The 22235-nt window shown below is 36.2% G+C and overlaps 1 protein-coding gene and 1 long non-coding RNA gene across 3 annotated transcripts; both read right to left on the bottom strand.

Moving 5' to 3' along the window:
- Positions 1 to 7778: 7778 nt before the first annotated feature.
- LOC27207185 lies at positions 7779 to 17509 on the bottom strand. 2 transcript variants are annotated; one of them, XR_006541766.1, is made up of 4 exons: positions 16464 to 17509; positions 12418 to 13173; positions 8716 to 9261; positions 7779 to 8497 (listed from the first exon to the last, which is right to left on the bottom strand). It is a non-coding gene; the product is annotated as an uncharacterized LOC27207185 (long non-coding RNA). The 2 variants fall into 2 exon arrangements; XR_001600313.3 differs by lacking the exon at positions 8716 to 9261 and having other exon boundaries at positions 7793 to 8497; positions 16464 to 17500.
- A 1643-nt stretch (positions 17510 to 19152) lies between these two features.
- LOC27206294 lies at positions 19153 to 19781 on the bottom strand. Its single transcript, XM_016171361.3, has one exon. The coding sequence runs from the start codon at positions 19686 to 19688 to the stop codon at positions 19320 to 19322; it is 369 nt and encodes a 122-aa protein (XP_016031552.1). The 5' UTR covers positions 19689 to 19781; the 3' UTR covers positions 19153 to 19319.
- Between the last annotated feature and the right edge of the window lie 2454 nt (positions 19782 to 22235).

Here is a 22235-nt window from a genome sequence, read left to right as displayed (position 1 = left end):
TAAACCTTTTAATGTTGTGTGTTAATTATTATTATAATTATTAAATAGTATCTAGTATGGAAGTATAGTAGTATGGAAGGAACCTCAATTTGTTTTTACAAATTTTATTTTAAAAAATGTATGTAAAATGTCAAAAAGGGAATACTAAACTATCGAATGTTAACGTCCTGTTATCTAAAGCTCTCTTTTCCTTGATCATTGGGTAATGACATAAATTGTCCAGTCTATGAATCGTTTATTGAGGCCCTAATTATGCTGATGAGTTCGCTTTGGCAATTATTATTATTTTGCAATTTGCAGGCCAGCAATTTTCAAAATCAGTCTATGGAACGGCAAAGCATTTAAAATATTTGTGGTTTTAAAAACGGGGTTTCCCTAATAAAAGAAGCTCTCGTATTGAATGTAAGTTTTTATTTTAACAAGAATTTATGAAAATTTGTCATTCCTATTATTTACAAATTAACTAAATAATGCTTTTTTATCGTATAACTTTCCTCTTTTTTTAAGCCCAATAAAACAGCACGTGTTTGTTACCCAATTTCATTTCAAAAACTTTCTCAATTTAACCCACATTTAAGCATTGATTAATAACATAACCCATTTTCTTTTAAATCTACGACAAAAACCAAACAAATTCGCTAGCCAGCATAAATCATCTGCCTTCGCGTCTTTTGTCTTCCCAGCAGATACCCATTTAAGATAGATGATTATGCCACCAGGTGACCCCAACCGCAAAAGAAAAAAACTTACAACAAATGGGATTATCTGCAAATGAAATCATAATTTTTCTGCAAAGACCAAACATACAACTTAATTATTGCCTCTTTTTGGGTTTTCGGCTTTAATTTGCATAGTTTCCTGTGGCAACTAATTAACATTAATCATACGAACCACAAGTCGAAATGCCTGAAAACCGTAGAAAAAATTCACGGTCACTCTCACTTTGAATATATATTCGAAAAACATGTGCTGAAAAAAAAACCGGCAAAAATGTGCCGCCCAATTTAATGGACCGCAAGACATTCATCAAATAATTATGAATTTATTTGGCCAGAGTTGAGTGAACTCGAACTGAGCTCATGATTATGGTATGCATACAAGCCTTTAGGCCTAGGCAAACTCACTCGCGGTAATTAAGCGCAGAGTTTGAGAATTATAAAAAAATTCATTTAGTATTCATTGTGTATTCATTAGTGAGTCAGTTGGTAGTGCCTATTTTAACACAATTTTTTTTTCGGGGCACCCAGAAAATGAACCGGAAAGCACGCGATGTTTGTTTTAAGTTGAAACAAGTTGTTCATACTTTGACTCGAATAAATGCTGTGTTGGAAAATGAGAATATTTTAGTTTTCGTTGAAATATTTGATCGGATTTAGATAATCCGCAGCAGGAAGTCGTTTCAAGGTAGTCAGTTACTAATTTGCATAATAGAAAGCCCTCTAAAATTGATTACCTGCGATGGCAGAGATTTATTCTTTGATCTTGGCATATGGGATGTTCGCATTTCAAATGTATGCCAATTGTTTATTTTTTCACATTTTTCCCTGCGCAATTTTGTCATTTTAGTGACACCGATTTTGTGATTTCTCATCAATGGCTTACCAATTTTGTGCAATTGTTTTTTACATTTCTTTTTTTTTGTCATTTTTACGTCTTGAGGTTGTTTTATGTGTGAAAGAGCGTTTCGTTTGTTTTCTTAATGATTTTGTCATTTTTTGTTTCGTTTAATACTCATTGTACAATCATGGGGACTTTGTCTATTTGGTGTTTAGTATTTTTTTTCGGAACGTGAGATAGCTTTGGGTTGCGTTGTTTGGTATTGCAAATTGGTAAAAGTTCGCAAAAGTGTGGGAAGAAATTAGAGAGTTGGCTGCTGTCTCCAAAATATTCACCAGATATTTCTACTGGAATCAGCCACGAAGTTTACCCTGAATATAAGAGATTCCATTGCAATTCTTTTCCTTAATCGCTTTGTAAGTGAGCGATTGGCGAAGAATTTCCTTTATGCTCATGTGTGGCTACAAAATATCTTTTGCTACATGGCCAGGTATTTATCTCAAGTGGAAAGGAGAACGTACTGGCGAGGGGGAAATCTGAAAAGGTGTCAGTTGAGATTGCGATTGCACGCAAATCGAAGAATTTCCAACGTGGGAAAACGAGTTCGACATCGCCCCGAAATCAAGTCAAGCTGAAAAGCGTTAAAAGCTTAAACAAACAGCAAGAGACACGGAAAGAAATGGGATTAATTTTGTATATGTAAGTATTACTATGGTACGTGATATGGGATCTTTTAAAACAAGATATTTTTAAGAATGCTCCTCCTAATAACACATATTTAGATCATTAATAAGTTCTAATATATATAAAGATAATTTAAATCTGCTTACATTTTAAAATGTTAAATGAGTAAATTTTCCGCCTGCATCGATCCAAACTATCCAATTGGCAAATCGCTCACGCTCTGCATGAATTGCCAAAGGAAAACCACAAAAGATACAAGATACATGCTATTCATCCATCCAAAGATACATTCGTTCGACTATCGATTGCAGTCCATCTGAGACACTTTTTTTTCGGCTACGATCGAATTGTTGCAATTTCCAGCGATCGGCAATTTCCAGCGTCACCATTAGCGAACCCCATCCATTCATCGGCATCTTCGATCTGGCCAGCACTTAATTGTCTATAATTATGCATTAATGAATGCATCTGGCCGAGAGCACGAAATCATGTTTGAGAATTCTTGCATGAAACGTTGCATGCTCCGGCCAAGTTTAGCCACCCCCCCATTCCCCTTTCCCACCTATAGTATTTTCCTATGCAGATCGCATTCGAGTGTTGGAAATCGATAAATTCTCAAATTGCACGCTTCGATCGCATGTCGTTGATAATGATCGCTGTTCCAAATGCTCTTCTAGCTCCAAGTCATTGGCCATGGATATGGATGAGTATATGGGCTCACAGGAGGCATTTAAACTCACATCCATGTGGATGTGTGCCTTGGCTTTGAGAGCTACTGATTCATTTTGTTTGAACTACTTCTCAGATACAGTATCTTTAGCTTACAAATATCTACAGACTATTTAACAGAATGCCGCTTAAGCTTGCATTCACTGTTAACAACATTTAGCTTAAGTAAGGTTAGGAAATTGCAGATTGAAAGCAAAAGTTATTAATTTAAAAATAAAATAAAATTTTTAAAACTTACATTAAATTATTCTAGCAACATTGTGGCATATTTAGCATTTTTCATTTAAGCCTGGGAGCAAAAAGTCGCTCTGCTCATTCGAATTGGCTTTGGCCCGCACACATTCAGCCTTCTCCGCTAATTGCGGCCCACACAGCAACCGAACCTGGCCCAAAAGCCTCACCAATGAAATGAGTGCGAGTTTGAGTACGAGTATGAATACGAGTATGAGTATGAGTATGAGTACACACTTGCCTTGCCCGGTGGCTGGTAAAACAATTTACCATTTTGCACGTTGGCGACAGATTTGCATTTGAATTTGCAAGCACAATAAATTGTTAGCAGCCATGGCAAGAGCAACAATGTAAAGTGCATACTTTAATGCGGCATTTTGTCTATTTAATTAAATTTTGATTAATTGTCAATGCGCCGCGAAACGTTCATTAGTTATAATGAAAGATTGTGTGTGGGCATACAGCGCACTTTGTTTCAGTTGAAATGGCTAAAAAAAGAGAGTTTGCTTTGAAATCCATTTTTTATAAGCGTAGAAAAGATTTATTTGATTTGTGATATAGAGAGAGAGGTATGAATACAAATAGGGCTTGAATACATTTAAGCCTTTACTTAAACTAACAAATACCTGTCGCATGCAATTTATGAACATTCTTTAAGAAATGTGAACATTTATTTAAAATCGAAGACAACCTTCTACCAGCACGATTCAAACTGATTATTAGAAAACACTTAGTGACTTTCAAGCCCTGTTCATCATTGAACTTTTCGACATTTGGCGCCGTTCAAGTTTTCAAGCTGAAATCAAGAAATGGCTGTTGGGCTTGTTGGCCATGTGAAATGCGGCAAATGTAATAACCATAACAAATAAATATATTCTCGTCTAATTGCCTCGAAACAAAAGTCGGCACAATGGCAATATGGCTTTTATGTTTCTTACGTTTGGTGGACCTTCAATTGGCCATTTTATAATATGATCGTTGCGGATCAAGACTATGCAAAAGATCAACAGTTTTTAAAGTCAAGGTTTCAGTTTACTTACCAATATATATGTTTTTGTTTTGTGGGTGCATTCGGCACTGTTTTTTTTTCTGTGCCGCCATGCCATTCACAATAATTATTATAATTATTGGATTTAATAACAGAGCGAAAATACATTTTCGGGCTATTAAAGTTTGCGATAATGACTGGTAGAATTTTATTGGATATTATAAATCAGTATGTTGTTTTTAAAACATATTCAAAAGCTAAGAAGGAATGCAAATTTAATTGACATCTATTGTTTGTTTTGATGGTTGCTAGTAATCACTTGTTATATGTCTTATTTGGTGTATAGCAATTGTGAAGTATTATAATTTTTAAGACATGCTTGGATTACTATAGGTATTCTATTACCTTTAAACAGAAGATAGATTGCTGAATAGTGGTATCATATAATACAGAAATTACTCAATTTTTAGTGGAATTTTTACAACCTTCTACAATTTGTAATTTCCTGTACATTTCCCACACTTTTTACTGCTCATAAATATACAAATTTGGTCAATGATAAAAATACAGCACTTTATGGACATCTTCGTTTTGAATTTTCCCATTACTGTTCGGCTGTACAATCTTTTTGACCTTTTAAGCGTCGTCAGTTTTGGCGATTGGCCATTCGCCCCACCATCTCTATATGGTCGATGGTATCTGCGGCTCTCGAGTCGCTAATCTCCACTGGTCAATTAATGTCCGCTTCGATTTCAACTTGAGCAGATAAAACGTCGAGAGATATTTCTCAAAATATCTTATGTGATTTGTTGTTTAATTTTTTGTTTTTTGATTTTTACCTAATGTGCCGCAATTACGATCGGCGATTGGCATTTAATTAAAACAAATATTACGGGCTGGGGAAAACGCACTCAAGGGGCAACTGTCCGGCTTTGGGGTTTATCTTTCACGATATCGCCGATTTGACAGGTTTAGGTTTTTGTGTCTGGCTGGCCTTATGTTTATTTATACACAGTCGCCTTGTTTTTGTTTTAATCTGCAAAGATTTGCATTTCTGTCTGTGCAAATGATTTATGCTCGACGATGTGGTTGTTGTTCCTGCTGTCAGCGCCGTCGTCAAATGGATTTCCATCATACATATCTTGCATGGATGAAGTGAGCAGTCTCTCTGTTTTCATTGAATCCGGCAGCTTATTTGCCTTTCAATCAAAGCCACTCGGGCGAAGGAAATAAGTTTACATTTGGCTGAATTTGCTGATATATATTTCTTTTTTTTTATGGCACTTCAAGAGGCACTTCAGTGCGACTTTGCAGTCGGTAAACCAGTTCCGGATTTCATAGCGAAGGTCTGGGTCAGAGCTCAGAAAGTTATATAATCCATTAAGGGGGGAATTTAGATAGAGCATATCTTATAAATATATATATCTTAAACTGCATTTCTTAATTATATAGTATTATTTATAGCAAGATTTATATCACGCATTTAGCTTGCCTAATCTTAAAATATGAATACCCACTCTTTGTTTAATTTTAGCAAATATCCCCCATATCTCAATAGTTTCTCCAAGCGAATTTCACTGAACAAATGATTGCCATTCGCCGAACAAGCTAAAAAAAAAAGATACAGATATTGCATCTATCAGTGTAAAAGCCGCACCTTTGATAACAACATTACTTTTATTATGATGTATTTTCATGATTTCTGACACAAAACAAGCTAAACAAATTATTTTTAATTGCTACATGCAGCACAGCAACGATTTTCGCAGAGCCCGAGGAAAGTGTGAAAACTGGAGGAAAATCTGCAAAGCCAGCGAACGGGTATAAATAATAGAAATGTTGTCTTACTCTGAAGATCGGCACTCGCGATTTTGCTCGCAAGAGAGCGACTGCGGTGGCAAATGGCAAACATTTGCGAGAACACGGACTACACTGCGAGAAAACATATACGAATCATAAAATAAATAAAATAAAATAAAAAATAAATAAATAATAATAGTAAAAAATAGTAAAAATAGTAAAAAAGTAATAGTCCTACAAAATATAAGAAGTTTAATAACATAATCTATTATTCGTAAGTATTAGGATTCTACTGTCTAATATTAAGTATATATTTCAGTTTTAAATTAATCATCGAGAGTGTTTTCACAGTGTAGTGTGACTAAAAAAACCGACATGATCATGGTGATCTTAGCTGGCCATGGTGTGTGTGTGTGCACAACAAACTCCACATGTGGTCGGTTTGGATCGGATAGGATAGGATTGTATGGGATGGGATAGGATCGGATCGGATCAGATGGAATGGGTTGGGGTCGGTTGGATTGGATCGGAGTGGAGTGATGACGTCGGCCACTTAGGCAAAGAAAGAGAGAGAGTGAGTGCAGGCAACAAGATCTGCGTCACAAAGCCTGGTTCAACCTAAATGGTGTGGCATAAACAAACCAACGGGGGAAATCTTTATAGAGAAGTGTTAAGTAAGGGAGGGTGGAGTGGGTCACTGGGAGTGGGAGGTACTTAAGTTAAAGAACGAACGTTAGTTAGCTAAATTGAAGAAATAGTTAGTTATATATATATAAACTAATAGCAGTGAACTAAAAATATCAATATTTTTAACAGTGAATATAATAACGAAAAGAATAAAACAATCTTCCATCTTAAATGAGTAAAACAGGAGCAGCTGAAAAGAGTAATCGGACTGGGATTCATTTCCTTTGTTTTCGATCTGGAAGAGAAGCTTCTGTACATGAAAGACCGAAGACCAAAAGGAAGAAAAGAATGGAAAAAGTGGGGGTAAAAATTAAAAAAATAATAAATTTTGCAGAGGACGAGCGGGCTTAACCTTGAGTTAAATTGGAAAGGGGATTCTAATGAGTTATTCTTTTGGGGCAGATAAAATCGAGTGGTCAGGGGGGAAGGTCGAAGAAGAGATCTTGGGAGGAGACAAGTGTCAACATTAATTTGAAGATGTCTGAATGTTAATTCACAGCGCGAATATCGCATAAATTTCGCATATGCACATTTATTATCTCTATAAGTTGTATCTTTTCGTGGCGGTATCTTTTCTGCATCGAAACCGGCACATTGGCCACTCCCTCGGCTCATCTCAAATTTTATCCTCGGTTTGTTTGGTCTGTCAACTCGCATAAACAAACAATTCGCTTGACGCCTACCCAAGCCGGGCTTAAAAAATACAAAAAAAAAAATAAATAAATAAAACACCAACACCCAAAAAAGCGTCACAGAACGTAGCATAAAATTAAAATAATTTTTGTTTTCATTCCGCCTGTGTTTTGTGGTGTCATTTGTTGTCTCTTGCGGAACCTTGACTCTTCTTCTCAAATCCTCTTCATGCCCAGCATGCAAATTTTCTGTTTTTCAATTCAGAAAAATCGCGCTTCAGTTGTAAAACTCCAAACGGTTAGGTGATGGTCTTCCAATCGGGTAGGGTATTACCTCAAAAATAGTACAAAATCGAAACAATAATATTACTTCAAATAGAACACGTAACAGTGCTGTTTAAAAATACATTAATTATATTTAAATATTCTATTAAAATGCGTAATTTTTAATGCAATGAATCACTGGTCTGCATATATGTTAACTTTAAATTTATACTTATACTATCTTTTTGCTTTATGTAAATTATGTAATTTGCTTTATGTAATCTTAGATACAGATAAACGCACAAGTGTTGACCTACCACACATTCTAAAAACAGTAAACAGCTTTTTTTTAAATGTGCCATGTTAAAAATGAATTTAGACAACATTTTAAAGCCATAACATCAAGAAGCCGTAATGGCACACTTTTAATATAGTTTATGGGTTTGTCTAACATCTTTATCCCGCGAGTCACCTTGTTTTTTCCACCAAGTGGATGGTTCGTTCCTCTGCTGCTGACTTAAATTTACGAGTGTTCCATGTGCTTCAGATACCATTTATATGGGATATGGGGGTTTGGGAGATGTCCAACAGTGGATTGCTTAAGCTTGAAATTAATGCGACATCCCGACTGCTCCGGCATCGATATTACAGAGCTCTTACAGCCCATCCCATTCCATCCAGAATGGCGATCCCAATCCGATCTCGGTTCCAATCCCTTTGCCAATCCCTGCTCACATGCGCGAAGAAGTTTGCATCTTGTGGATGCTTAAATTCAGCTTAATGATTTTTTATGAATTTATTGCCAGAGCAGTCGGCGAGCAATTTGCGCATGCGTTGCCTCCAATGAGCCCGAACTGAAAGATGAGGGGCTTGCAAAAAGGGATTCCTCAAGGGGACAGTCCACATAATCCAACAGGATGAATTACTGAAAAAAACAAGGGTATGGTAAGCTTACAAAATTAAGAGAGAATAAAAAATATATGCAAAAACATCCTTACAGAATAAATCAATCAAGGTTATATTATATTAAAAATAGTAACCATAGATATAAAGAAGAATCTTGTGGTTTAACCATAATTAAAAATATGTTTTTCTTAAATAAAAATTCTTAGAATATTATTTTTAATTCTGAGTTCGACTTACATATATTTTATGACTTAATATTGTATTTTTTGCCAACTTCTGTTGCGAAATGTTTTTAGCAGTCGAGGGAAGTGAGGAAAGTCGCGCTGTTCTTCTGCTGTTGATTTCTGTTTCTGTTTGTGTGTTTTTGTTGTTTTCTTGTTTTCCGTGGCATGAGAGATGTGAAGTTTAAGTGGCTGCCTGCCGCATGCTGCACGCATATGGCGAGTGTTTGCAACGCCTACTAAATCATCTGGCAGCATGCCTCCTCGCATTTGCTGCCTCAGCAGAATTGGTCCGGAGATGGACTAAAATGTTGCCATACGCTGCACTTCCGCTTTAATAACACTCAGCTTGTGAATAAATACCATCATGTGTATAAATAGTGCGCGTATTTCGTATCTATGTGCCACTTTTGCTATTCAATGAATGCCCCAGCTTTGTTTCGAATGTAAAACAAAACATCTTTTAAACTCAACAGAAAATCCATCACATGTGTGCGCAAAAGATCGGAGTTTCATGGAGCTTATAAGGTCGTGTTAACCCGGAGATGTGAAATGGTGTTTCCTGTGTGAACATTTGCTGAATATTTAATATATTCAAAAGAAGATGGATTATTTTTATAGAGCTGGGGTAGGAAAAAATCAACAAAGCACATTAGAAGTCCGACTTAACTCATTTATATCACTCTAAAATTTAGATAAAGTTAAAGTCATATTGATAACTACAGAACCTTTAACTTTGCGACCTTCGCTTGAATTCTTTTTCCTGCTTTCGTGAGCTTGTTGGCTGTTTTTAGCATATTGGTCTTTTGTAACTTTTTGCTATAATTTTCATAATTTACAATATGCACGTAAGAGCGCAGTGGTAAACCCAAAAAAGCCAGCCAAACCAGAAGGTAAACTTAACTTTTAACACTTTTTTACCCGAGTGTGCTTGGGTGATAACTAAGGTCGTGACAACTGAAGTTAATGCAAAAGCTTAAAGACCACCGAGCGTAGTAATTGACATAATTTACATGGGAAGCACTGCCATCCGACCTTCAAAAAGCCCACAAAACTGTGCCTTAAATGGCAAATGAAGGGCTACTTCGGTTGTTTTGGTGTTCAGAGAGCCGAAACATTTTTTGGATTACCAAAAAATGACCAAATAAAGCGAGCGATAGACAAGTGAACGACCCTGGGGCGCCTCTGCCCCTCATCTTTTTTCATAATTGTTGCATTTTTGACCAGCGCTTGTCACTTAGTTGAACATTTTATCGGCCAGCCGTGTTGAGATACAAATTGACATGCCGAGATACACTGGAAGTGAGCTGAAAATGATTGCAGCGAAGGCGAAGTGGAAACCCGATACGCCTTCCAAGCTCGAATGCAGCGGCCATGTGAATACGAGATGCACGGGGGTTTTGGCCACTCGAGCAACTTTTTGTGGCAGCCAAGTGCAAAGGCGGTGTCAATTCGCATTGCGATGGATTCCAATCACACGCATATCACTTGCCACTCGAATCGAATAAATAAACGCATAAATATCCCAGATCGGCGCTTAAATGACAAGTTGAGTATATCAATCATTTATTCGAAACAAAGGCTTAAAAATAAGGAAGATTTCAAATGTCTTATAATAATAATAATAACAAACTTTTTCCCCAAAGTAAGGACAAATTTTTTGTAATAAACTAATTCAAGGTAATAAGTAAAAGCTTGAATTCTTATAAAACAATAAGTTCGAATTCGAAAACATTTTTAAACATCAAATTTTTTTTAAAATTTTTCGATTTTTCCAAACTAAATAAACTGAACAATATTGATGGGAATTAAAAATATCCCAAAGCATACAATTTCACACTTTTTCCGATCAAGATAATTCGTAGAGATTAGCCAATTTCTTTAGCATACGCTTTTCTCCTGGCGTTTTTTAAGAGAAAAGTGTTGCCAGCATCAATCAAGGCAATTTCCAATGCGCTCGAAGCGCTGCCAAATGCATAAATCATCAGATTGAAAGATCCCAAACTTGGCTTAGATCTAAAACAGCCAAATGCCAAAACGGACAAAAAATGTGGAGCCCAACGTAAGGCCATAAATCTCAAGATTCATTAGGTGCAACTGAAAATTGAACTGAAAGCGGCTTCGGGTGCTCCCAAGTTTTTGGCGCGTTTTTAATGCACTGAGAAAAAATTGGTTTATAAGCGGAAAATTTTATTTTATCCTCATTTACATTAAGTAAGTAAAAAGGTCTATATAACTGGAATAAAAATAACCCAGATATACTATATATGCACTTATTTAAAATGAAATAATAAATTAAATTGAAATTTTAAAGATAGATTAAATAAATTTGGCTGTTGAATATTTTTGTCAGTGTACCTCAACCCACCCCCTCTTCGCACAGCTAGCAAACATTGTGCGACCTTCAAATGCTTCACCAACACACACGCATTTGGGGGAGAGAAATCACGCCACTCTTGGAAATTGGCAACAAGGAAGCGGTGTTGCCAATCTTCTTGGCTACATGCTGCAAGCCCGGCTTGATGGAAACTTGGCCCAACGGATGAACACGCACCGTCAGCTGAGCTCATTTGACTGGAGGTATCTTAACCCATTGACAACCAAGGGCCAGAAATAAGCCAAATACTTAAATCGTAACCTAACTTCTGATATGAAAGAGAACGTACAAATTAAGCAATGGTATTTTAACAATAATAAAATTCACATAAAATCTATAACATCTCATATTATATATTACATCATTTTAGAATACATTAACTTTATCCAAAACAAACAATTTTTAAATTTTTTTTAAAATTTTTTTTAGTACGCTTACTTGGTTATTTTTGTATTAAAAATTTTTCAAAATATTTCCAAAATTATTTTCTTTTATAAAACTTAGAACTACTGAGAACTTATTTAACATTTGTTTGAATGTTTGCGGGCAAACCCATTAAAATGGGTTAATTTGAGTTGGGTTTACCTGGAGGCAAAGGCAACTCCGTGGAGATCGGTAACATGTTTTATGCATCCGCAACAAATTTATATATGTATATGTCTATATGTACATAGCTGTGTATATAAGCCACTTGTGTGCTGGAGAAAAAATAGCAACAACAGCGAAATACTTTTAAAGGTAACCGATCAGAAAACAACCGAAACAAAAATAATGGCGAAGGTCGTTCAAAGGCAATGCAAACTTTATGTTTTCTTTTTTATGTTTGGCGTATGAGTTTTTGTCGTTTTATTGAACGTTACTTTTAAGTTCTCAGAAGTTTTTTCGAAGGACGTTCAGAGATTTTTTTATAGAGTTTCCTTTGATGGTGAGTTTAATTAAATTCTGGAAGCCACGTTCTAGACTATATCTATTCAATATCGTTTCGGAATGACATTTTTAAGTAATAACCATTTAACTGGGCCTAAATAAATATTATAGATCTTGGTGATAATAATTTTAAAAATTGAATATATTCTCTAATAATCAGAACTAAGCATAGTTAAAAGTTGTTTATAACTAATTAAAGAAGTATAGGAAAACTTAAGGGGATTTTAAATTTTATAGAGGTTTATAGAGACTTTAACAAAACTATCTGTTAATGACTGCTCTTCATTTAATTTAGGCTTATATATTTTTCTATATTTCCATAATAAAATACCTTATGTTTGTTAACAAAGAGCATTAGGACTTCGTTCTGGTCGCCACTTAATTGCTTTTAAATTTGCGACGAAATTTACTTACCAACACTTGGCTGCTGAGATTTATTCACGAAACTGAGCGACGTTGATAAGACCGCTGCCTAATTGCTCCTGTACCGGACGTCAACGCAGTTTTCGATTTTCAAAACCGTTTTTGTTGTCTTGTTTTTTTTATATTTTTTTTGTTTTTGCTGGTGATTTCGGTTTCGGTTTGTTCCCATCATAAAGTTGTCGACTGGTTTCCTTTTTTTGGCATCGACGACGACGACGAACCGTTTCTGTCAGTCAGTTGAGGCGAGGCTGGGATTTTCTTTTTGCCATTTTGTGTAATTTATTTTTTGTTGATTTCATTTTATAAACATTTCATTTGGGTAGTAGTTTGTTGGCTCGTTTTTTCCCCAGGAATGTGGGTCAGCTGCGACACTTGGCTGACCACGGATGTGCCTGAATTTGGGAACTGGGATTGCGTTTGGAGCACCTGGGATGTGGATCGGTAACTAAAGCTTACACGGTTAATGCCTGGATGTCGGACACGTATGTATGACTGCCGGTTTTGTGGTCCGCCAACTGGGAGTTGGATAAGAGGTGTCAGCTATCGCTGGGGAATATGAAACGAGTCGAGACCACGCTGGAACTTTCTGTCCTACATTAATTTCAGATCGAAATTACAGACCGTCGACGGCTGATGTATTACGCTAATGGACAGCTTAATGTGCTCGAATCAGAGTCTGGATTTATTAATGAGTTTATCTGGCGGAACCCATAATCATGTGCGCTATAAAAAAGGGGAGAAATTTCGCTGGAAAACAATACCCTTATTAAAATAATTTAGGCGAGGCAACAAAATAGCGATACAAAGTGTAAATCTAATTTTAACAAGCAAGTAGTTAGGATATTTTAAATTAAACAAAATTTAATTGAAAATTCTACACTATGAAATAATATTATTTATTATTTCCAGATTAAAATCAAAAGTAACATATCAAATTACAGTGCCGTAACCTTAAACCTTCAGATATCTTAGTTCAGATCTTTGTTTTAACCCCTGAAACTAAAATACATAACCCGACCTCGTCAAAGGTCGGCCAAGTTGATTGAGACAACTAACAAATTATCATATCTGTCTGTTAGCCATTAGCTCGATACGATTTCAGAATAAATAAACCTGATGTAAATTACATAACCATATATGCATTTTAAACGATTCCCGGTTGACATGGCGCCTAGGTTTAGAATTTAGATCTTGCCCCAGACAAGTTCTTTGTAAAATAATCTTTTGATTCGATATGCATCGAAACTAATTGCCTTGGAAAAGAATTAAGTTATTACCATATCAACATGAATAGAGACAATGACTAACTAATTCTGAAGCAACTGTACTTTTACAGAAGAATGTATTAAATGAAAAAACAATAAATCGGCTTAAAACTATTTTTATTTTCATATTATTTAATTGATTTTTATTAACATTGATTGTCATGTTGAAATGGGTGTCGCAAAATTTTTCCTGCGGAGAACAAAAGATACGATTGAAGTTTTAAATCTCAAGTGTTTTATGTAAAGCTTGAAAAAAAAAAAATGTTGCGAGACAAACGAAAGTCAATTAAGGTTCGATTGCTGAGGCTGGAACACGCCTTCGAGCGTATCTATCTATCTATGTATCTATGTATCTATGTATCTGGTCGTTGCATAAACACTTTGCGGCCGGCAGGGCGAAGTTGGGGGCGAATAAAAAATAAAAACTTTCTACAATTATTTTCAATACTATTGAACTTTTCTTCTACTTCACGCTGATTTACGCAACTTTCACGGCAGCCACAAAATACAAAAAAAAAAACCCAAGTCTCAACCAACAAATTTATGGCCACAACAGCAGCAGCCGGCTCAAATCGAAAAAAAAATAAAAGTTGAAAAAGTTGAGAAAAAAGACGCTGCTCAATGGCCCACGCAACTGCAGTGCAGGCAGAAACAAAAACTAAACCCTTTAGGAAATTTGTACAGAAAAACCACGAAAACTGGCGACTCTCGCCGTATGAATCCGTTTAAAATCGCTGAAAACCGAAACTGCAACTGCACCTCCAACTTCAGGCTCCATCTTTAGCTCAAACTCAAACTCGAATCCGAATCGAAAAAGTGCAACACCAACGCAAGTTGGCCTCAAGTTGGAGTTTATTTTAAAGCCTTTTTTTTCGGCCAAGTGTGCGGGCGGCACAGTGGGATGCATAACTAATGGAAATGGGATGAAATCGGAGAGTTCACGGCGCTGTTGATTTACACTTTTTTGGTGTTTTTGGAAGCACTAAGCCATTAATAACTATAAGCGATGATTTATGGGTATCAGATTTAGTTTTTCAAACTAAGATTTACAGCTTTTCACTTTCGGATTATTTTGTAATATTTTATTATGCAGATTTCTGTATTTTTATAAACTTGAAAAATTAGATAGGTTTGATAAATATTAGTTATTGAAAATCAAGAACTTACTTACATAGACATACAAGTTTTTTCTTTAAAATTAATGAATATAATATTGTATATATTGCCTTTGTCTGGCTGCCTAGAAATTCTATTCAGTAGTTTCACAATTCTGTAACTAGATCATTTACCTTCCAGCTGGGTTTTCACTTTCGTTTTATGGCGAAGGAATATGTTTAGACATTCGGGATCAGATTTCCAATGCACGGGTAATCGGTGCACTTTTTAAGTTCATTGGCCCCACAGTGCGACGAATATATATATATCTGTGTGAATGGATATATATATCAGATGGGATAGGATCGCAGTGGTTTTATTAATGAGCACAGACGCACGCTTAGCACGAAAAACGCCACCGGAGCGATGTGAAAACTTGTGGATTTCGATTTCGATGCGGAATCGAAGAGCTTTGTCTCAACATTATAGCCATATATATCCGCAGACCTAGCCATGGCCAGAAGACAGAAGATTAGGCCAGGCTCGAGAGCGATGGGGGCGTCATTGGCGTTGGCAGCACATCGCATATCAAAATGCCACCTCTGCGGTATCATGGCAATCATTATAATGTGAGTGGGATCGTGCCTATATTATAATGGGCATAAACATATATAAGCTATCCCCGATATGGGGGCGCTTGGCAAGTGTCGCACGAGCAGAACGTGCCGCCTTGGTTTTTGTCTTTCGATTCGAAGATGGAACATAGGCTTTTGTTTTGGCCCCATTCGATTGCTTTTGTTTTTCCAATTGTGTAAGGTTTTGATTAATAGCCCCCCATGTGCAGTCCACCTATTTAGCTATTCTCAGCCCGCTCGATCGTTCGAACAACAATCATTATCGTAAGTGTTGCTCACCAGTTGGTAAATGCCATTAATCAAACAGCTTTACATTTTATTTTGGCTTCATTTCGTTACAGCCAAACAAATTCGCGGGAATACCAAAATCGACAAAAAAACAAAAAAAAACAGCAATTTAATATTGCTAATGAATGAGTGGTAGAGAAAGGTGAGTGACAGCATAACGAATGCTTCAAACTACCGATTGCCATTGAACTTGACTTGTGAGTGGGCAGCCAACTTCCTTATAGGTGGTATCATATGAAATATGGACCAATATTAAGGGCATGATGCCAAGATGGGATAATAAATATGTTCTATGAGGTGCCATTGTTATTTTGATTATTGTTCTTAAAAAAATTAGCATAACAAATGCCAATTTTTTACATATCTGAAGTTACTAATAATTTAATATTTATTTTACAAGATTTAAATATGAATTTCTTTATATTATACCATGCTTATAACCCCTTTTACAAAGTATTTATTAATTAATGATTTAATGGCTAACAATAATTGCTTCTCATGAGCTAATATGAGCTTAATTAATTCCACAACACGGCTTACAGGAAATTGATTTCCATTTAACGTAAGCAATGCAAATAATTGCTGAATTAAATCACTAATCTTATCAGAGCTTCTAAAAAGCTTTTCAATCATAAAGTAACTAATTGCTACTGCAATTATAAACGTAAAGGTCATGGAAAATGTATATATATATATAAAGGAAAAATGTTAATTGAATATTTTTTCTATTCTGGCATATGCAGAAATTACTCACCTGCAAGCCGGCACGAATGTCAAAATAATCACAGCGGCTTTTCCAATTACATCCGAATTATTTATGCCGGCCAATACTGAATTCCTATCTATATCCAGGGGCATTTATCACGGCTGACAGTTGGGACGGCGCTCAGCTTCAACACGCCAAATTCAAAAACCGAAATCCAAAACCAAAACCGCCAAATCGCCGCCAGCAGTGGTCAGCGCATAAATCCGCCGACAAACTCAATCAAAAAGGCGAACTGGCCAGCCTAGCTCATTTTTTATGTGTATGCTACGGGTACAGGGCACACTGGCTATCTAAAACTGGCATCAAAACTGATGCAATTAAAATAATAATTAATATGTGTTTATAAAACTATGCAGATATATTGCGTGGTGTGCTTCGTCACTACGTTAACTGTTGTCTGCAGTGGAACTCACGCTAGGTTCTGAATGATCTTTCAATTTCTGTTGGGCAAATGGATATACAAGTTAACTTAAATATTTTTATTGATGCTCCACTGTAGCATAAATGTTTCGTTAACCAATTTTGTCGTGAATGCAAATTTCTGTGTACACTTTTAATTAACGCTAAAGGTTGTTTACAGCCGTTATTGGTGTTGGAGTTTTTCCAGCACTTATTTGACTTTTGGGCCAGCTCGGTTGTTTACTGATTAGCGCAAAAAATCAAGGCACAAGTAAAATAATAGACGGCCAATCAAGAAATCTAATATTGAATCACGAAACGAACCCGCTGCCGAACCCGATGTACAAATGAATGTACGTATGTACATATGTACATATGTATGTATGGAGTACCATACATACATAATTTGCTTAATGTTTACTTATGCTAATCGGGGACATTAATCAGACTTGTTAACAACATTGGGCACGAGTCGCGAGGGGTCGCCTCCGATTTCGTCCACGCCGTAAATGCCAAACAAATCAGCAGTCGCACCGAAATTACTTCATTTTTCGTAACTTAAATTGATGGATTATTAAATACGAGAGAGAGAAAAATGTTCAAAAGATTACAAAGGCCCCAAACAAAACAATCAATGTAGGGGCTTTTAAGCTCGGATGCCCAATGGGAAATAAACAGAGTTGGGCAATAGAAGATTTGGCAGGGTAAAAAAATATTTAAGTGTTGGAAAAAACGTTTTAATATTATATCTTAAATATTTTAAATGTTAATTAAATTGTTTAATCATAATAAAGTCTATTTAATTTCTTACGTGCTAGAAAAATAGCTTATTTAGTATAAGAAAAAATGTATTAACATTTTTTGAATGAAAAACCTTTATATCTACATATAACAATATATACATATGTACAATATCAAATAGTTTCAAAACTGCCTAAAAGGTGTCGATGTTTAATTTATTCTGCCTTTAGTAATTGAATTTAAATTAATTGCGTAAAATCGTGTTAGCCCTGCGTTTACATTATTTTAATTATACCACTAACCACTTTGGTAACAAGCTGCAGCAGTAAATTTCCACATGGGCACGCTTTTGACGCACGTGCCAACGCAACAACAACAGCGACAACAAACAATCTCATCTGCAGCAACAAGAAAAATAACAGCAACGAAGCACAGTGCAAAGCGAAATGCAGCCAAACAATACAGCTACAACTGCAACACACAAAAGAAAGTCGAACAAAGCACACACACACACACACACACACAACAATGGCTTCAAAGGGGCTCACTGATGAGCGGGACCTATAGGGGGGCTTTTTCTTCCAAAGCCGACGCACTTTTCGCTTTTGAAACGAGCGAAGCGGAACCAGTTTCGGAAATATAAAAAAGAAATAGAGTTTTTAAGCTGATGAAATGCCCATGATTTTTCCAATTCACGCCTAGCGCGTTACATGTTTATTTCATATCCATAAAGTTGGGGAAAAGCCCCCTCGATCTTTCTATAGCTGCAGTTTTCTTGTACAAAAAGTAAGATTATTTTAACAATTTCCTTAAAAACTAAATAAAGACATTTATCGAGTTTTTATTACGTTAAAATTCGATTATAATAATGAGCCATATAGATGTGGCTTTACATAAACAGCTACAGATTTTAAGTACACTCAAAAACTTAAATTGGTGTTTTGCAAATAATTAAATGATTTTTATTAGTAAACATATACTTATTTGTATTTTTTAGCATTTTTAAGCTCCGAAAAATGTTATTGCACTTTATCGGAGTTGGGATCATAAGAAATCCCCATTTCGAAGACCATGCCTCGTTAAGCAGCAACAACATCATGTGTGGAGGCGTTAAGCGAAGAAGGGGGGTTTGGGGGTTTTTGGGGGATGTGTAGAGATGAGAGTTGAGCTGCGAAGAGTTCGTGGAAAAGGGGAAGGGTGTTGAAAGCGAAGACAAACATTACACATTTAATTATGACAAGGTGACTCGGCTACGCCTCTGCTGCTCCACCTCTGATCCCCACTGCCCACCTGGCCGCCCATTTTCCACTTAGCAGGGAAATTCAACTATGAAAACTTCAGACGAAATTTGATTCGGTTGCTTGGCCCGCTGTTGACTTCTGCTGCCTCCGACACTAATGCCTTTAATGATCCAAGTTGTCGCTCAAGTTGAAAACCGCTGACTCCCCATTGTCTTTGGGGAGCACTCTCTATCTAACTCCATCAGTGAGTGAGTAAAATACCTGGGAAATACCTGATTTAATCGCAGAGAACATGATTTTGGAGGAGTGTAAAATGTTGATTATTAAATAATTGTGATTTAACATATTTGTATCTACAAATTAAATGGTAGGTATCCGTATCCGTATCCACTGTATGCCTTTTGCTTGCAGCTATTTCCGAAATGCAATCTGTGAGTATAACAAGATGTTTATAGCATATCATTCAGTTGACTAGATCTATGCTGTTTGCGTTCTGGCAGATCGTCTCGTAATCCTGGCTGAGATCCCAATGTATGCCCAGTAGCTTCCGGTGGACCTTGACGAACTTACCCACGTAGATCATTAGCTTGGCGGTTAGATTTAGCCTCAATTCTTCTACGGTGCACTGCTGATAGAGGTTGCCGGCGGCAATTGTGCACGGTAGTCCATCATTGCGACCTTCGATCATTTTCAGCATGCCCTGCACCTTTTTGATGCACTTCTTCAGGCTCTTCTTCTGCTTGGTCAACTCGCGGTGCCGGGCGTGCTGCTCCTCAACGTAGTTGATGACCTCGTTGGGAATGTTTGGGATCGTGCTCTCCTCCATTAGCATTTCAATTTAACCGAATATGAATTTTGTCTTAAAGGGAGTGAATTTTTATAGTTGCTCAAGTATGAAAGGAAAAACAAAAAAAAAATTATTTTGAACAAATATATATTTAGAAATATGTCAAATATGTCATGTCAGTGGTTCTTGAAAGTGGTTCTGTTAGTAATATATACCCATCATAAATTAGTTCGAATGTAACCTAATGTATTCATATTTTTCCTCACCTTTTTATGCCGCTTCACACCTCCGAGTTAGCCACTAACCATTATGATTTCATCTGGCCAAAACAAAGATGGCCCATGAGATCTTCTGCGGATACAATGGCAATGCTAATCACATTCATAAATTATCCGCACCTCCGGTTGGAAACTCGCATCTATTGATTATTTGATCGTGTGTGTGTAGATGAGAATATTGTTATATTCACGACTGGACATTTGCAGTGGCTAAACATTAATTTTTCACGCTACCCTCCCTTGATTTATTCAAATTATTTTTAATGGCCTTTTGTTGTTGACTCTGTCACTGTGCTAAATGACAGTACAAATTCCACGAGTCTATTGGAATTTTTACTATTGTGAATTAGTTGGAATTGGCTGACATCAGAGGGGTGGGGGGAATCACTGGTACAAATGGTTTTTTAATGCATCTATGAATTTGTTTTGGTTGCCAAATCTTTTGAGAAAATTCCCCTAATTCTTGCTGAGCATGTCTTCGAATGCAATTAGATAAATATTTTTTTATGCCTGAAATGGAAGTAGATTTATTTTTTATATTTTAAAAGAAATATAATCTTAAATCATTTTAAAGTTACATATCATTTCTACCACTTGATTTGATTTCTTTAAATGATAAAAATGTCCATATAAGTTGTCGGTGAGTTTCAAGTGTTCCTTGAACTTTCCCAGTTCACTTCAATGGAATTGAACTTCATTTATGAAACAAGTTCTCCTGCCCTCCGATTTCACATAACCGGCCATTCCAAAAGACCACACGCGTTTTGGGTGCCATTTATGAGCATTTAATCCTTTTGGGCAGCCCAACAATAGCCAACACCACACCAAAAACAACTGAAACACCAAGCGGAAACCCAAAAATGAAAAAAAAAATGTCAAAAAATCATAAAAAAAAGGGTGTGCATTCAGGTTGATTTATATGATCATATTTCTATGGCTTTCACTGTCGCACATAAATACGTATAATTTCTGGAGTGCGACACCCACAACAGCAGTGAAAATTGAACCGAAATGAAGACATTCAAATGTGTGGCAAGGTGTGCCAAACTTAAATTTATGTAAATTTCTGCTGTTTGTCCTTTTTTTTATATATTAACTTCTGTGGCTTCTGGATTAGTCAAATCCGCCACACCTCCTAAGAAACTCTTTCAATTTTTTTTGCTCGACCTGGCCATAAGTAGCCGTTGTAAATTCTCCGATTTTTTCAGGGCTTTTACCACGCGAAAGTTGTTTCTATTTACATTTACACATTTGTATGGCTCTTCAGAAAATTTCTCTAATTTCGTTGTACTTGTAAGTGGAAAAACAAAACCCCAAAACAAAAACCAAACTTCAACGTGTGTGGCCTTTGCTTTTCTTTTCCCCAAAAAGGGCAAAACCTTTACAATCTTACAGAACTTACCTTCACTCTGTTGGATCGTATTTTTTTATTTGTTTACAACTAAAACAAAAATGGTTAGTACAAGCGACCCATGTAAAAGTTGAGCTACTGTTCAACCGGTTGGTCTGGCAAATGTTAAAATCTGGCACAAATCTATTAGCCGGCCAGTCAAATGAAGTGTCCCCCAGAAAGTTGAGGCTGGTCCACTAAAATGTAACACTCTCCATAGAATGTGGCTGAAACTGGATTTAACTTACTTTCTTACTGCTTTTAGCGTATGAAATTTCCTTGATTTGTGAACTTGTTCAACACTAGAATTAAAGGAAGTTCGCAGTTGTGCTTAAGCTTAAAGCGGAAATAGCAGCAATTACGCAATTAGATTATTTACTAGGGGTAATTATAAGGCCGCTAGACTTCAACTTTACTGTTTTTTTTTTATAAAAACATAGCATCATTACTTGTAAATTTAAAATTTTTCCAGTGCCAATATCCGGGTGTTAAGAGAACGTTACGCCCACATGGCACGAATCCAAAAGATAATACATTATACATTATTGAAGTTCCATAAAGTAATCCACTTTATATGGGCAACCATTACTTGAGATTACAAAGGCAAATATTTATACATATAAGCTCTATGCTTTCATAGAGTGATTGCCTCATTCGGGACTTGAGATCGTTTAATTCGCACTTAAAAAGATACGCAAATTTCGAGCTAATTTCCAATTGTAGGACTGTCAGTTTTGGGGCGAAAAGCTGAAGTGAGACCATTAAGACGACGCGACACTTGCAGTTTTATACACTTAAACATAAGTACAATAAACACATATTGCATAGGCCTTAATTTGACAACTGAGAGGCATGAAATGACAACAGACCAGACCGGGCCACTCATTAATCTGTCTAAATAAAGAACGTTCCGAGCGAAATCAA

Source organism: Drosophila simulans, chromosome 3L (assembly GCF_016746395.2).
Source record: "Drosophila simulans strain w501 chromosome 3L, Prin_Dsim_3.1, whole genome shotgun sequence".
Classification (NCBI taxonomy): domain Eukaryota; kingdom Metazoa; phylum Arthropoda; class Insecta; order Diptera; family Drosophilidae; genus Drosophila; species Drosophila simulans.
The sequence above is the reverse complement of the archived record's forward strand: the minus strand, read 5'-3'. Positions and strand labels throughout refer to the sequence as shown.